The following is a 17,177-nucleotide window of genomic DNA, read 5'->3' as shown; positions in this document are numbered from 1 at the left end:
AATCAAATTAAAAAGTTTGACCTATGTCCAAGTAACCTACATCTAAAATTTCAAGTGTTTAGACCCAAAAATGGCGGAGGAGTTTGGTAGATTCTACAAAGGTCAACTCTTTCAACTTTGAACTCTTGGCAGGCAAATTTTTGCCCCAAAACTGATTAAACAACTTGCCGCATGCCTGAATACCTTTTATGTCAAATTTAAAATGTTTAGACCAAAAATTGGCTGAGTAGTTTGCTAGAGTCTGCAAAGGTCAATTTTTTTTTTAAACTTTGACCTCAATTTTTACCCCTTAACATTTATTGTTTTGGGCTCAAATCAAATTAAAAAGTTTGATCCATGTCTAATTTAAAATTTTAAGTGTTTAGACCCAAAATTGGCAGAGGAGTTTGGTAGTTTTCAAAGATTAAATCGTTGAACTTTGAGCCTTAACAGCCAAATTTCTGTCTGAAAACCGATTAAAAAAACAAAAAGAAAAAAAAAAGGTTTTCCCAAGTCTCAATATCCCTTACATTAAGTCTCAAGTCTGTAGACCGAAAATTGACAGTAGTTTGGTAGGGAAATACACACACGCACGCACGCACACACACTTTTATAGATATATAGATTTCTTTTGATATGAAATGTTTTTAAATAGGCACCCTCCCCCACCTCCAAATTGTAACCCATTCTTAGTGAAAATAAACAATTTAACTAGTAGTGTTAATAATTACAAGTTGAGCAGCAGCTGTTGTTGGCTTAGTTTTATGAATTATGTTCATTTTGAAAAAGAAAAAACTTTACTATTAAAAATTAATGCAGTTTGTAATTCTTTTATAAAATTTCTGTCAAGAAATATTTTCAAATATATTTAACTTTTGGATTTTAGTTATAGTAGTAAATGACTTTATAGCTACCAATTAAAAAAACTAAGATTATACTCTTTTAGGCTATTCTGTGTGAATATCCTAAAAAATACTTGGTGGAAAAAAAAATGACAGCAAAAATAATTTATAATTTAGAGTAGATCATTTTTGCATGTAAATTTAATGTATAATGAACCCCTATTTCCTGGCCATTCTTTTAGAGCAGTTTTCTTGATATATTTTTCATTTTGAAAAATTAATTTAATACTACCACTAAATCTAGGTCTGAGTGACAAGCCCACTTCCTAAAAATCCCTCCCTTGAACCAGTTGTAACATTAACCTTAAATCTGAGTGACAAGTCTCACGCTGAAAAATCTCCTTTTAACCCTATTACTAACCTTGTCTGAATGGCACCCATTTAAAAATAAAACCCTTCATAACTCTACCACTAACCATAAGTCCGAGTGGCAAGTCTCCCATTGTACAAACCGTCTTAAAACCACACATAATCATAAAAAAAAAACTCGCATCCCCTAAAAAATGCACATGATTTGTCTCATAGAAATTAACTGCTCTAAAATGCTAGAACGACCTGGAAATGGTGAACATTACATTATAACATTAAATTTATATGTGAAACTAATCCCTCACTCAAAAATAATTGTTTTTATTTATTTTTTTTTCTGCCATGTTCACATGTAATTGCCACTAGTCCTACCACCACTAACTTGAAGTCCGGGTGGTAAGACTTCTCCTCCCACATGAACCCTCTTAAAAACGTACATAATTGTCTAAAAAAACAAAAACAAAAAAAAAAACTGATATGATTTATTTCCCATAGAAAAAAAATGGTTAACTCCCCTAGAATGTTAGAGTGGCTCTAAAATCTAAGATTATTTTACATTAAATTTTTATGCTGAATATATATATTTTATTTTTGCCAAATTTTTCAGTATATTCATATGTAATTACCTAAAGGAAAGGAGAATCACATATTTTGGAGAGGCAGATGATGGCGATTCAGCAGAAGGTGTTAATCTACAATAATGCCAAAGAAATCTTGTGATATATTAATTTTTAAACAGTTTTAGTATTAGGATTCAGTTTCTTGTACATAAAATGCATTACAATTCAACTTTGATTTCTCTTTTTTTTTATCAATGCATACATAGAATTTTTATGGTATTGCAACATATTTATGTGCAGATTACTTGAAGACCATTAATTTCTGGAGATTTTCAATGTCATATTTGGATTCTTTGCACAAAGGTACATTGATATGGCAAATTTCATTTTTTAATTTTGTGTTTTAACAATGATATAACATTTTTACTGAAGAAGTTGTGTAAGAAATATGACAAAACATTGTCTTAAAGATGTAAAATATTCAAATGTGCAAGTCACAAAAAGTCATAATTTCCTTACTTTTGGTCAGATTTAAAAAATTAAAAAAAATATATTCCTTAGATCATCAAGCTCTTTTTATGTCATTAAGATATGAGGTGCCTTCAATAAGTTTCTAGACATTTTTGTACAGGCATTTAAAATTATTGTAGACTCTTGAAAATTCAGTATGTCATTGCTATACAGTTTATGAGATGATGGGCCAATTATTATGATTTGAGGTTCAAATGAACAGCTACAGCAGGAGTTGGAATACACCCTACTAAAGCCTGATTATCATAGTTTGTGGATTTCAAAAATGAAAACTGGATGTGAGGACACATTAGAAGAATGATATGCAAAAAAAAAAAAAAAATACCAGAAAAACATATGGAATGCTTCAGACTGCTTTTGGACCATCTTGCATGAATTGAGCATCAGTTTTTGAGTGACATAAGCGATTCAAGGAAGACAGGGAGTCTGAAGGATGATGAGCAGTGTGAGAGAAGTAAGGAAGTTAGAACACCAGAGTTGATTGGCCAAATAAAGAATTTCATGGATAAGGATAGTGTAGGAACTGTACATGCAATTATTTGTGAGGAACATAAGATGTGGAAGATTTGCGCAAAACTTGTCCCAAGGGTGCTCAGAGAAGACCAGAAAAAAAGACGTTATGACAGCAGGGAGATCCAGCAGTTCTTGATGTGCTAGTGACCTGCAATGAAAGCTGGATCTACTGCTATGACCAAGAGACAAAGTTCCTAGTGGAAGCATGCTGGTTCTCCCAGACCCAAGAAGGCCAGACAGCAAATCCACCCAAAAATTTATGAGGATCCCTTTTTTAACAGCATGGCCATGATTTACATGCACTGGCTTCTCACTGGACAGTCAGTCAACAAAGAATATTATGTTGAGGTTTTAAGGGAGTTCAGGAAGAAATTTTGCTAAAATTTCCAACCCAAACCGATTAAAAAGCTCGCCTTATCTCTGAATACCCTTTATGTAAAATTTCAAATGTTTAGACCAGAAATTGGCTTAGTAATTTGGTAGAGACCACAGAAGTCAAATTTTTAAAAACTTTGACACCAATTTTGACCCTGTAACATTCATTGTTTTGGTCTCAAATTAAAAATTTTGTTTTGGTCTCAAATTAAAAATTTTGTTTTGGTCTCAAATCAAATTAAAAAGTTTGACCCATGACCAAGTAACCTTCATCTAAAATTTCAAGGGTTGGTGGAGGAGTTTGGTAGAATTTTTAAAGGTCAAATCGTTGAACTTTGACCCTTTGATAGCTAAATTTCTGGCCGAAAACTGATTAAAAAGATTTACCCAAATCTCAATACCCCTTATGTCAAATTTTGAGTCTGTAGACCGAAAATTGACAAAGTACTTTGGTAGGGAAATGTACAGACACACACACACAGACAATTTCACTTTTATAAATATATAGATTTGTTTATCTTTTTGTCTTTATCTTGCACACTCACACACATGCATTATATTATTTTTACAGTAGAACCCCAGGATACGGCATTAAAAACTAATAATAAAATACAGTACAATATATAATATACATGTATATAACTAAATAACATTATAAATAACACTATGACAGGGCAAATATCGTAACCATGGATTGAAAAAACATTGTATTCCACATCATAACCTGAAAAACCGTATCCTAGGGTTCTACTGTATTATTCTGGCTATTATTTTCGTCTTCTCACAAAGTTTCGGACAATGTAATCTTCAATCTTCTTTAGGTGTACCTTGTTGAACTGAAGAAATTGATACAAAATTTTGAATAGGACCTTTAATCCATGAAGGTAGCTTGTTCTCATTCTGTCAGCCATGACCAGATAAAAATCTTAAGTAATTTTAATTGTATTGTTAATATCATTCATACTAAGGATTTAACCTTCAGAAGACTGTCATTTACAACTGATTATTATTTAGCAGTTTTATCTGTTGACTCTTGCAAAAAAGGATAGCAGTTGCATCAGTTGAAACGTGGGAATAACATCCAAGATGAGAACAGGCTGTTACAAAGGAAGGGTGTGTATGGGTGCATGTGAGGGAATCAGCAGGATAGCTAGCTAGCAAAAATATTAGCAGCAGCTGTTAAAGCATGTATGCAAATTAGCAAGTGTGTGCGAGCTTGCATCACAAGAAAAGTAGAGAAAAATACACCACGTGGTCGAGGAGAGAAGCAGGTTGCATACTGGGAAGATGGACATGTAAATATGGGGGCAAGAAAGTGCTGGCTAGCATCAGCATGAGGTGGTAAAGACAGAGACTTTTAAAAAGCACATGTGTGCAAAAAGACTATGAAAAGATGATGGAATGTGTTGTTTTGGAAGAACCGTGAATAAATGCATTACATTTGCACTTAAACAAAAATGCAGTCGTATTTTTGTTTTTTCCTGCGACGATACTCACATTACACCTCTACCATGCTAGAAAATTACTTGCACCAAAGAGTATCCTATATCTTTACCTTGGCCACAATTCGCTTATGTTGTTGCCATACATCTACCACTACTCGCTCACTTTAAAGGTCCGAAAAAGTCTCAAATTTAATAGGTCCTCCACTATCGGCCAAGCACCAACCTCTGTCCTATCGCTGCAATGTCGCATCCGAGTGCAAGTATTTTAATGAAATGTGCTTTGATGAACTCATAGCACTTGTGCTCCCTCAACACGTATACTCCAGGCCAACCTGACAAGCAGGAAAATCCCAGCCCTTCACTGTTGATGTCCAGAAAGCCTACTCTAATAGACTTTGGAATTCCCTCCATTTCCTTCTTTGCTGACTGTACTAATCTGTAGAAGTTCAAATATAATGCGAATAAACATCTCACTGCTCAACTCCCCACAGTCCCCTGTTAGACACTATCCCTAATAGTAGAACCTTACCAATATGTTTGAAGTGAAAAACAGTTAAAAAAAAATACTCCGAATAAACCAAATAATGCAAATTATCAAGATTCATCAAAAAAAAAAGAAATTCTGAAGCAAAATATTCAGTTTCATTAGATATTTCCTTTTATTATTACAGGTTAGAGAATTTACATCTAGCCAGAATTTATGATAATTTAAAAAAAAAAAACCCAAAAAACAAAATTATAGATTGAAACTCCTTTAAAAAGTTTCTCTTCCTGAAGTTGTTTTAAATTTTATCGCTTCTTCAAATCCTTCTTCACTTTTCCAGAACAAGGCACCTCTGCTCAATACAAAGTTGAAAGATTTCCTGAATACCAAAGATGGTAAGTTTTTAATCATTCTGAAAATCTAATATAATGCTGGCAACGTGGCTTCACTTGTTTGGGTTTTAGCTTGCAAAGAAAGCGGACATAATATTTGGAGCTCTCCTTTTTGGAAAAGTAAAGGACTAGTTGTTAAAACTGGAAAAGAAAAGGACAAGATATTCTAGTAAAAAATATAATAAATTTATAACTTAAAATATTGCAGCATTAAGAATTAATTATATAATGTTAAATTGAATTTTTTTTTTTTCAATTTTAATGCTGAAATAGTTTAAATTATGAATTTATTATATTTTTTTACTAGAATATCTTGTCTTTTTCTTTTCCAATTTTAACAACTAGTCCTTTACTTTTCAATGTTAAAGCTTCACCATATTACTTTTCATGCTCACATTTTTTTTATTCTAATCCATGATTTTTCCAGGCTTTCAATAAATTCACTTGTTCTTTGTTTAATTTCAGTTTTATTTTTTGCTCCCATAAACATAACATACACATATGTAATAACAATGTACGACACACGTCTGCTTCAATAAAATCACCTCAATTATCTTCCTTTCATTCTTTCAAAGGTTGAAACACAATTACAGGAGACGAAACCAGACATATTCTTTCTAAGTGAAACTGGCATAGGGCCAACCACTTCCCTAGACGAATTCATAATTAAAGGATACTCTAACTCAACATCTAAATCTGACCCCCAAGATCGCCATGGGCATGGAATATGTACCTACATTAAAAATGGCTTTCCATGTGGTAGGGATATCTCCAGAGAAGACCCTAATTTACCTTATATGTCCTTCCGGGTTACACTAGCTTACACCACTGCATTTATATTTGCCCTCTATCGCCCCCACAACAATGGGGTTACTATCTTTAAGAGCATATCTGAGAAAATTGACCACATCCTGTCTGCTCATTCTTCGGCTAACATTCACATTTGCGGTGACTTCAATGTCCATAATGTGGAATGGCTGACCCACTCAAATAAGACCGATGACGAGGGGAGGTTCTGTCGTGATTTTGCCACTGCCTATGACCTCACTCAGATTGTTCACGAACCCACCCGTGTGCCCAATACTATTGGTCAGTATGCAAGCCTTCTAGACCTTTTCCTCACAACCTCCCCTGAGCTATGTTCATGTTCCGTTCTATGGGATCCTCCAACCACTCCGTTGTAGCAGTTAAGATAAAAATGAAATGTAATAAGTCTTCAGACGTACCTCTCCACCGTACTGTATATCGATACTCTATGACTGACTGGGATAGCTTCCATACATTCATATCTGATCTACCTCTGCATTCCATGTTTAAAAACGATGTGTACTCTATAGTATCAGACCTGACTGAATGGTTAATTGTAGGCATAGACTGATTCATACCATCCAAAAAATTCCAACAAAAACCTAACGGCCAACCATGGTTCTCCCCAGAATGTGCTGCTGCCATCGCGCACAGAAATCACTTTTTCCATAGCTACCAACGCAATAGATGTACTAAGACTAAAGCTGCTTTCAGGACTGTCAGCAACCACTGTAAAAGAGTAATAAAAAATGCAAGAGAGCTATATGCTCAGTCCGTTAAATCCAAAGTAGCTGAGCAGCGGCTTGGTTCTCACCAGTTTTAGCAAATAACAAACAGGATCCTGAACAGAAGCGTGCATTCTATCCCAACCATCATCAATGGACCTGAGGTCATCTTGTCAGCATCAGATAAGGCCAAACTATTTGCCAAGAACTCCCCGTATTTCCTCCTATAACAGACAACACGCTATGCAACATACAAATATCTATGCGTGAGGTTGCCAAGCTAATCAAGAACCTTGATTCCAGTAAAGCAACTGGCCCTGACGGCATTCCAGTTATAGTGCTGAAAAAGCTCCAACCAGAACATGCCCCCATACTTACAAAACTGTTTAAGCGTTGCCTTAAGGAGAAGTGCTTTCCAACACCCTAGAAAACCTCATCAGTATTCCCTGTATTTAAGAATTCAGGTGAAAAGTCATCTCCCTCTCAGTACAGACCAATAAGTCCCTTGTGTGTCATGAGTAAGTTGTTGGAATCCATATTAAATAAAGTAGTCAACCACCTCAGCAGAAACAACCTTCTTAGTGACATGCAATATGGTTTCCGCTCCGCAAGATCTACAGCAGATGTTATATCTCATAGGATTAGCGAATCTCTCGACAAGGGCTTCCTTTCCAGGGCAATTGCTCTTGACATATCGAAGGTCTTTGATAAGGTATGGCATAAGGGCCTACTTCACAAGATTTCCAGCTACAGTATCACTGGAAATGTTTTCTCAATCATTAAATCATTTCTCTCCAATAGGTTCATAAAAGTAGTGGTTGATGGACAGAAATCAGAGGCCCACAGTATTAATGCTGGAGTCCCTCAGGGGTCCATCCTGGGCCCAACTCTCTTCCTGATCTACATCAATGATCTCCTAAAACACATACTTAAATCATTCGTTGACATCTATGCTGATGACACAGCCATCTATGGCAACAGATCAAAGGCCGTAAATGACAAGGTTCTCTCTAATTCTCTCTCTTCTGATCTTGAGCGTGTGGTACAGTGGGGGGAAGAGGTGGCTGGTTACTTTTAATACATCCAAAACCAAGCTTCTATCTTTACATCATCAACGCTTTGATCCCCACCTGGCATCAATTGAAATGGATTGCTCTCATCTTGAGGAGGCTCCACGTTTTGACAAGCTTTTGATCTGAAATGGAACACGTACATTAAGTCTGTTGCCAAGGAGCTGGGAAAATGGTGGGATCCTTCTACCGCTCCAGAAGATATCTCACTACTGATGCAATTCTCTATCTGTATAAAAGCCAAGTACGTCCAAGGATGGAGTACTGCTGCCACATCTGGGCAGGAGCTGCTAAAAACAGCCTATCCTGCCTTGACAGAGTACAAAATAGACTTCGTAGCTTAGTGGGGGATGCCCTTTTCTCTCCCCTGCAGCCTCTCTCCTACAGAAGAGATGTTGCAAGCCTGTCTTTGTTTTATCATTATTTCCATGGCAAAGTGCTCGTCTGAGCTCCAATCTCTCGTCCCTCCTCACCAATCTTTCACGAGAAACACCCGTCTGGCTGAAACTACTGTCAATAATTTTCCCCACTCTTTATCTGTGCCTAAATCAAAACATAGATTCCATGAGCAGAGCTTCTTTCTCAGAAGTGCACGACTGTGGAACTCTCTTCCGTTTAACTGTTTCCCACCTGACTACAACTGGGATGTCTTCAAGTCCAACATAAACAAATTCCTGACAAACCGCCCTCTTAAGACACTCTATTAAATCTCCAATACTAATGATTACTACAATACTATCTCATTGATTACTGTACATGCAATAACCCTTATCCCTGAGTGGCCTCCTGGCCTTGATAAGTGGTGATCTCCATGTAAATAATAAAAAAATATAAAAAAATGGCACTAACCCTATGCTGGTTTAACTGGCTTCCTCCAAAGGATGAAGTTCCATGGGAGTATGAAATTCACAAGCGGTCCACAGTCACATGTATAAAACCCAATTTCCACTATGCTGTTGTCTCGCTGACCACCATACACTAATTAATCGTTATCCTTGAGTTACCTTTGGGCCTTGATAAGTAATGACTCTCTTGTGTAAAACAAAAACAAAAAAAAACCTACTTCCTATTTTCTGGTTTGTATAAAGTAACGCATCTGTTTTGTGAATGTGTTGAATAGTCAAATAGTATGTTAACACACACACACACACAATATAAAGCTCTGTGTGTGTGTCTGGTCATGAATAGGCTCCTATATGGTTGACTGTTTTAAAAAAACTGATTACATATAATGATAGAAGATGTATCGAGACACAGGAATGGGTATGTTTGATCTGGCAAAACGATGGTTCATTAAAATTGTGGGGTCTACGTACGCACCTGGTCCACAAAGTATGGGAATAAATATTTTAAAAATTAAAAAAAACGTTTACAAGGTGTTTTTGATATAGATGTACATAATAATACTTTGATCAGTATGTTTTAACTTAAATAGGGATGGTATAATAAAATTGTGGGGTCTGCGTTCGCACCTGGCCTCCATAGAATGGAAATAGGCACAAACTTTAATAAAGACTTTTCATATCTATCTGCGTAAGTATACTTTGATAATTATGTTTCAGTTTGAAGAAATATGGTATAATAACATTATGGGGTGTTCGTTCGCACCTGACCTCCATAGAATGGAAATATGTCACAAAGTTTAACAAGGTTTTTTTAATATAGATCCACAGAATATTGTGATAAGTGTTTCAGTGTGAACAGGTATGGTATAATAAATTATGGGGTTTATCTATTTTATTTTTACTTTCATCATATTTTGCTTTGGTTTTGATGCCCCCAAATTTGAAGCTATCTCTTTACAACCCTTCCTTTTCATAACATATCCTACATAAATCAGAGTCCATTTTCTGTAGGCTGTTTTTGAACCCAGTCAACGATGGGTACTTTTGCTAGTATATATATATATATATATATTATTTCTGAGTGAAACACAGAAAAGGACAAAATAAAACATTGACGGAAATTGACCAAAATATTTTATTATTTTCATTTATTAAAAAAAAAAAATCTTTTAGTATCGAATTTGGTTTTAAAAATTCATTCTTATATATATGCACGCAAGTGTCTTTCCAAAAGTAAAGCCTCTTATTTTTTTTTTTTTTTTTTTTTTTTTAATTTTTAAAAAGTTGAAGAGTTACAAAAACAGGAGTGGTACCTTTAAAACAAGCAACCTTTTGCGCTCCAGAATTTATTTTTCTACACTATTCTCAATGCACTTTTAGTAGAAATTGAATGACAAATCTCTGCGTCCATGACAGGGGTTACTTTCTTAGTCTCACACTGTCAATATCTGTAATAGAGAGGTGAACCTTTCAGGTTAAAATGTATAAGTTCAGTCATCATAACAATGCAATCCCTTCTGATCCATTTCAGGAAGAATAAAAAAGAAATAGGACGTTTTACTTTTGGCATGTCTTTCATATACACATTGTATATATTCAATATTGGGTGAGGAAACCCACTAGTATAGAAGATGGTTAGTTGAGAATAACAAGAAATGAAGGTTTGGTTGGGGTGTACTTGGTGAACTCAAGATTAGTTTTTACTTGGCTGTGAAAATTGTTACATGGTTCAAAAAAAGTGAGAAAGAAATAACCTTAGTGACATGCAATATGGTTTCCATTCTGCAAGATCTACAACGGATGTGCTTATGATTATTTGTCATAGGATTAGCGAAACTCTCAACGGAGGCTTCCTTTCTAGAGCAATTGCTCTTGACGTACCAAAGGTCTTTGATAGGGTATGGCATAAAGGTCTACTTCACAAGATCTCCAGCTATGATATAGCTGAAAATGTCTTTTCAATTATTAAATCATTTCTCTCTGATAGGTTCATAAGAGTAGTGGTTGATGGGCAGAAATCAGAAGCTCATAGTGTTAATGCTCAGGGGTCCAACTCTCTTCCTGATCTATATTAATGATCTTCCAAATCATATCCTTAGATCATTCATAGACATTTTTGCTGACGGCACTACCATCTATGGCAGCACATCAAAGGCCGTAAATGGACAAGTTCTCTCTGATTCTCTCTCCTCTGATCTTGACCATGTGGTACAGTGGAGAAAAAAGTGGCTGGTTACTTAATTCATCTCAAACCAAGCTTCTGTCTTTGCATCATCAACAATCTGATCCCCATCTGGCATCAGTTGAAATAAATGGCTCTTGCCTTGGGGAGGCTCCATGTTTTGACAAGCTTCTGAGCTTGACCGTTACTTCTGATCTAAAATGGAATATGTACATCAAATCCGTTGCCAAGGTTGCTGGAAAAATGATGGGGTCCTTCTATCGATCCAGTAGATATCTACCTGCTGATGCAATTCTCTACCTATATAAGAGCCAGGTACGTCCAAGGATGGAGTATTGCTGTCACGTCTGAGCAGGGTCTAACTAGAAAGGACTTATCCTGCCTTGAGAGTGTTCAGAATAGACTTTGTAGCCTAGTCGAGGAGGCCCTTTTCTCTTCCCTGCAACCTCTTCCCCACAGAAGAGACATTATGAGCCTGTCTGTTTTATCGTTATTTTCATGGCAAGTGCTTGTCTGAGCTCCAATTCATGGTCTCCCCCTTAACATTCACAAGAAACATTTGTTTGGCTGTAAACACTATCAATAATTTCCCCCACTCTTTATCTGTGCCTAACAATGCTTCTTTCTTAGAACTGCACACCTGTCAAACTCTCTTCCATTTACCTGCTTTCCAGCTGACTACAATATGGCCGTCTTCAAGTCCAATGTAAACAAGTTCTTGAGCCATTCCCCTTAAGTAATCCAATTTGTCAAATTTACAATTCTAACGATCACTGTGATATTATCCTTTTGACCACTGTACACTCTTTAACCCTTATCCTTAAGTGGTTTCTGGGTCTTGATAAGTAGTGATTCCTTTGTAAAAAAAACCCCCAAAAAACGCAATGCCTTGGAAGCTAATATGACCATGTGGTTTTAAAAATGCACTAAGATATGATTAAACAGTGATTATTGATCTTTATATCTCCACACAATTAGTCAGTGATTTGGAACAAAGTGATTTATCAACAGTTTTGTCTTGACTTTGCCTTTTTTCGAGATTTGAAAGAACTTATTTGGAAGCAGCATTTCCTCAGTCTGAAAACACCAGAGGGAACATGTGTAAAAACAAGCAATTAACAATGTAAAATCATCAACTTTTATGATAACACAAGGTTGAAATATAACTTTAAGGCAATCAAATGCTATTTCTATATCTTTTATTACTGAATCTCATCATGTGATTATATATATATATATATATATATATATACTTGAAATCATTTTTTGTAGCTCCTATGTATAATTTTTCGCCCCCCCCCAATTTATCGGAGAGGGACCTATGTTTTCAGTAGCGTCCATGCATCCGTTAGTTCGGACAAATGCCAGATAACAGTCCATTAGTTTTTCCTGAAATTTTGCCACAAATTGTATATTATTAAATAGATGTGCACACTAAAAAAAATTTTTTTCTAGGAAAGTAGACATGCACAAGTTTTTATCATTTAGATACAATGAAAATCTTGTTTCCATTAATTCATTGAATTGTTCGACAGTGATAATTCCACTAAAGTCAGAAATATCAGAATTAGATTGGACAGATTTTGAAAGAAATAATCTCAAAGCTGAAATTGTAGGTATTATCATCGGTATGGTTTAAGTTCTGTGACTTGCTTCTTTGGTGATTTCTTTTTACTGGACAATTTTTTGAACAAGTCCCCATTGGTAAGTTGTTAAGGAAGGAATCTTATAGTGTCCCAAATTTTCCTATGAAAAAAAAATGAGTAAATCTTTTATTAAAAAAAATCTGGTTTGTGCGAATCATTCTGCTTCACATATATGCCATGAAAAAGTCCTTTACCAGATAAAAAAATATTCTCTTATTCTAAAAAACAGCCAAGTTAGTTTGTTTATTTTAAAACCCATAAACATTAATCAGAAGGGACTTTTTCTGAGCATTCAACGTAAAGCAGAACAGTTCATGTTAACCGGAAATAAATAATTTGTAAACAATTACAGCATTAACTTGAACAAAACTAATACAAAAATAAAATAAAAATGTTAAAACAATAAAAAAAAATAGTTCTTATGCAGAGAACTTTTTGGAAAACCATTTCTTAACATGTGGAGGAGAGTGTGTTTTTCTAGACTGTACTTTCACCTAACAATTTAATAAACAATACAAAACAAGTGATTTATGTCACAACCATTGAAAGACTACTGAAGCTTTTTTTTCTCTGTATGTGTCTGACTGGAGAAGGGGTTGAGGGAACCATCTCAAATGGATGAATGTAATCTGTGCCAAGTGAAGAATTCAGCAGAATTGCAAAGAAATACCAACTGTATAAAGAACTCCATTGTTGATACATATAGCTCTCTCTTTTATTAAAGTTAAATTGATGTTGGACATCAACATTTACTTAATTACATCGTCATGATAAACAAAGTGAAAAACTACATAAAATTATTACATTTTCTTGAGGATATTAGTTAAAAAGTACATGGTGTAAAGAGCTGACATTTGAATATAGCATTCTACAATATATATTTATTAGACATGCAATATTCAAGATCTGTATCTTTTAATAGTTTTGTGATATATGATTTTGAAATTAGTATATGTTTATGACATTTGGTACTTCATTTCCGCCACCAAAATTGAACATATCAGCATTTTTATCGACTTATAATAAAGTTGCAACTGGAATCGTGTTAAAAAATAGGCATAATAATCATTATGTGTAGAATTAAATTTTCATATTTATTGTCATTTAATTCAGTTTTATTTGATGGTACTTTAAAAATGGTTTATCAGTACAATTTTGCTATTTATAAATGATGCAAAATTCACTTTTTACACCTAAAAAATGAAAACCGAAATTGAATTAGAAATAATTTTACTTTTACTTCCTACTTTCTTCTTATACAAAAAGTGATGAAAGCATCTATTGTGACATTTTTACTGGTTATTTTTTGTCAGTTGGTTTTGTAATTTACACATTTGAGCTTCTTCACCCTTGGCAGGTAGTGTATTCTGCTTCATTATCATGAGTGAAATGTAGATGTAGAATCCAATTCTAAATATGTTTTCTATGCCAATCTTTTAAAATTAATATTTAAATCATGGGTCCAGGAAAGTAGACATACACAAGTTTTTATCATTTAGATCAAAATCTTGTTTCCATTGATAACTTGAATTGTTCAACAATGGTAAGGATTCTACTAAAGTCAGAAATACTAGAATTAGATTGGACAGTTTTTGACAGAAATAACCTTACAGCTAAATTTATAAATATCATTTTGCAATAAGTCAATTAAAATCCAATGTCCGATGTTACAGAATATAGTTGAATATCAACAGCAATCATTTCTCTTATCAGATAATGGATCTCTTGTGACCTGTGATCATTAGTATTCCAAACTTTCTTTTTGGTCCGTATTGATTCTAGAATAGTTTGGTGTTTTGCTAGAGGCTCGTAGTTGCTGCCACTTGTTCCTGGAATGTCTATCCCCGAATACTCATTATGCTTCCTTTTTTATCTGCAACTTCTGCTTCTTTTGAATGAACATGATGGTTTAACATATTAGTCGTTGTAAAAGATTTTGTTGATTTGCCATCCTTTGATGTGATAGATTGGTATAACTTGCAAGCGACTGTATTATTTTTGGTATTGACATCATAATACTTCCAGCAGAAACTGGTTGCCATAATGGTTGAAGGCTGTTGTTAATATTTAGTTAATTTTTACATATTTAATTTACATATGTCTGATATCTAATTAGTAATTTATCTCAATAAAATATACATTGTTATACTGGCCTTTCTATGCATAAGGGAAATTACACCGGTTCTCACTATATATATAAATAGAAAAGAGGCTTGCCTTTCTTCTGTTTTTCCTGGCCTTTGGGCCGGGATCAAAGTGTAGATGCTGCACTTAAGATAATTTGTACCAGTCAATGGAGGGGAAACCCTCTATACTGGGACAATTATTATTTTTGGTAACCAGAGTGCCCACTTTTTGCCTACTTTTAGGGGAGCTGGTTTTTACTCCATATTAAAAATGGCCTTGTGCCTAATTTGCTTTGGTGGGGAAGCAAATAAATACAATATAGTGCCAGTAATGTCTACACCGGTGAGAAGGAGCGACAGTACTCCACTGCATAGCTGAGCGCTAGTTAGTTATACCCGTATTCCTACCTTTTGCACCTGTGATGTTAATATACTTCGTTTGTTAAACCAACCTCGACTTGATTTTCTTCTTTTACTATTGTGTTACAAGACAACAGTTTGGCGACAATGGAATCGAAACACAATATCACTGCAAATAATCACCAAAAGTGATTGAAATACAAGGATTTGCAAAAATTTTTATGGTAAAACACCTTCGTCATTTCAAACAGATATTTGGATGCGCAAGGATTAGCAGCAAATTACTACAATAGTAATGTGACAATGTTATAAAAAAAAAACTTTGCTGTCAAAACCTACAGCGAGAGAACGCGAATAATATGGTCAATTATTAAAATAATTGAACAGACTGACACGAGTGTTTGGAAAGAAAAGAAAAAGGTTCACTGATTTTTTTTTTTTTTTCTAACAAGAAACCAGTTTTTTTTTTCACGGTAAGAGTCTTTTTCTTCAAATGACTTGTTCAGATTAACTACCACAAATATATTGGAACAAACACGTTGACTATTTATTAGTAAAACGACCATCGAATTTGATGAGAGAAGGAGAAATGGACTGTGAAAGAAAGAAAGAAAGAATATATATATTCGTAAGCATTAGTGCTTATAAAAGACCTGTTAAATAACCAAGTCATATTGTGCAAAACACAAAGGTTAAAAGTAAAATAAATGATTTTCCCATACAAAAAAGCCGACTTGCTAAAAAACGAAGGATTTTATTGTTTGCTACGTAAAACCACGTACAACTAAAAAAAAAAAAAAAAAAAAAGATTTTTTTTTTGACAAATGTTATTTCGATGGACTTTATTTCTTACAAGAAATATTGCGTACAACAAATTAAATTTCCACAAGTACTCTTTTCTTAACTTTTATGCTTCAAACAAAAGAATTGAGGTAAGAAAAGCTTGGATGGACTTTATGCTTACAAAATAATATTGGGAAAACTGATTTTTTATTTCAAGTGTAAATTGTATTTCTTAAATTAAATTTGTTATGATGGACACCGAGTTCAGAAAGTCTCTTATGCAATTATTCAAATTTCAAACAGAACAAAATCTTGCCTTGCAACAAAGACAACTTGAAAGTGAGGAAAAAATTTTAAACATTCAAGCAGAACAAAACCTCACTTTGCAATAAAGAAAACTTGAAAGTGAAGAGAAATTTAAAAAAGAGCTGTTGCAACAACAAAAACATTTCGAAAAAATCTTGATGAAAACACAGGAAGAACAAAGGAAAATTCTAGAAGTAACACAGTTAACGAAAGCAAACGAGAATCATAACGCATTCTCGCAAACAGCTGTGTGGAACACCATTGAAAACTTCAATTATAACCTAGAAGATGTCACTTTTGCCCATTTCTATAGGAGATATGAAGATATTTTTGTATCGGATTGCTGTATATGGACAGACGCTAAAAAAGTTAGGCTTTTGCTAAGAAAATTGGGAACAGCCGAATCTACAAAGTTCGTGAATTTTATTCTCCCAAAACAGATCAAGAGACAGTTAAGCTATTAACAGAACTGTTTTCTCCAAAAACATCTCTTTTTCACAGGAAATATAAGTGTATGAATATCACTAGAAGAAAGGAAGACGACTACACTACTTATGCAAGTATAATAAACAAGCATTGCGACGACTTTAAATTGGAGGAATTATCATCAGATGATTTTAAATGTTTCATTTTTGTGCAAGGGCTAGTCTTAAATAAAGACGCTGAAATCAGGCGTCATGTTTTAAATAAACTTGTAAACGAGCCGAATTTAAAACTACAAAGCTTAGCAGAAGACTGTGAATGGTTTGTTGCGTTGAAATAGGACAGTCGTGACATAGAGGAAAGCGGAGTATCGCACATTAAAAAGATCCATCAGACGAAAAAATTGATTTAAAA

At 34.4% G+C, this 17,177-nt stretch overlaps 1 protein-coding gene across 4 annotated transcripts in view; it reads left to right on the top strand.

Annotated features, from left to right (window-relative positions):
- The window catches only part of LOC145263176 (uncharacterized), a 256,016-nt gene that overhangs the window by 60,339 nt on the left and 178,500 nt on the right, over positions 1–17,177 (top strand). For all 4 annotated transcript variants that reach the window (XM_080120215.1, XM_080120213.1, XM_080120214.1 and 1 more), the window contains exon 3: positions 5,439–5,493. In XM_080120215.1, coding sequence (XP_079976341.1) covers positions 5,439–5,493 — 55 coding nt within the window. The remainder of the gene's footprint in view (positions 1–5,438; positions 5,494–17,177) is intronic.

Source organism: Euprymna scolopes, chromosome 38 (assembly GCF_053919585.1).
Source record: "Euprymna scolopes isolate OS-2025 chromosome 38, ASM5391958v1, whole genome shotgun sequence".
Lineage (NCBI taxonomy): Eukaryota > Metazoa > Mollusca > Cephalopoda > Sepiida > Sepiolidae > Euprymna > Euprymna scolopes.
The sequence above is the reverse complement of the archived record's forward strand: the minus strand, read 5'-3'. Positions and strand labels throughout refer to the sequence as shown.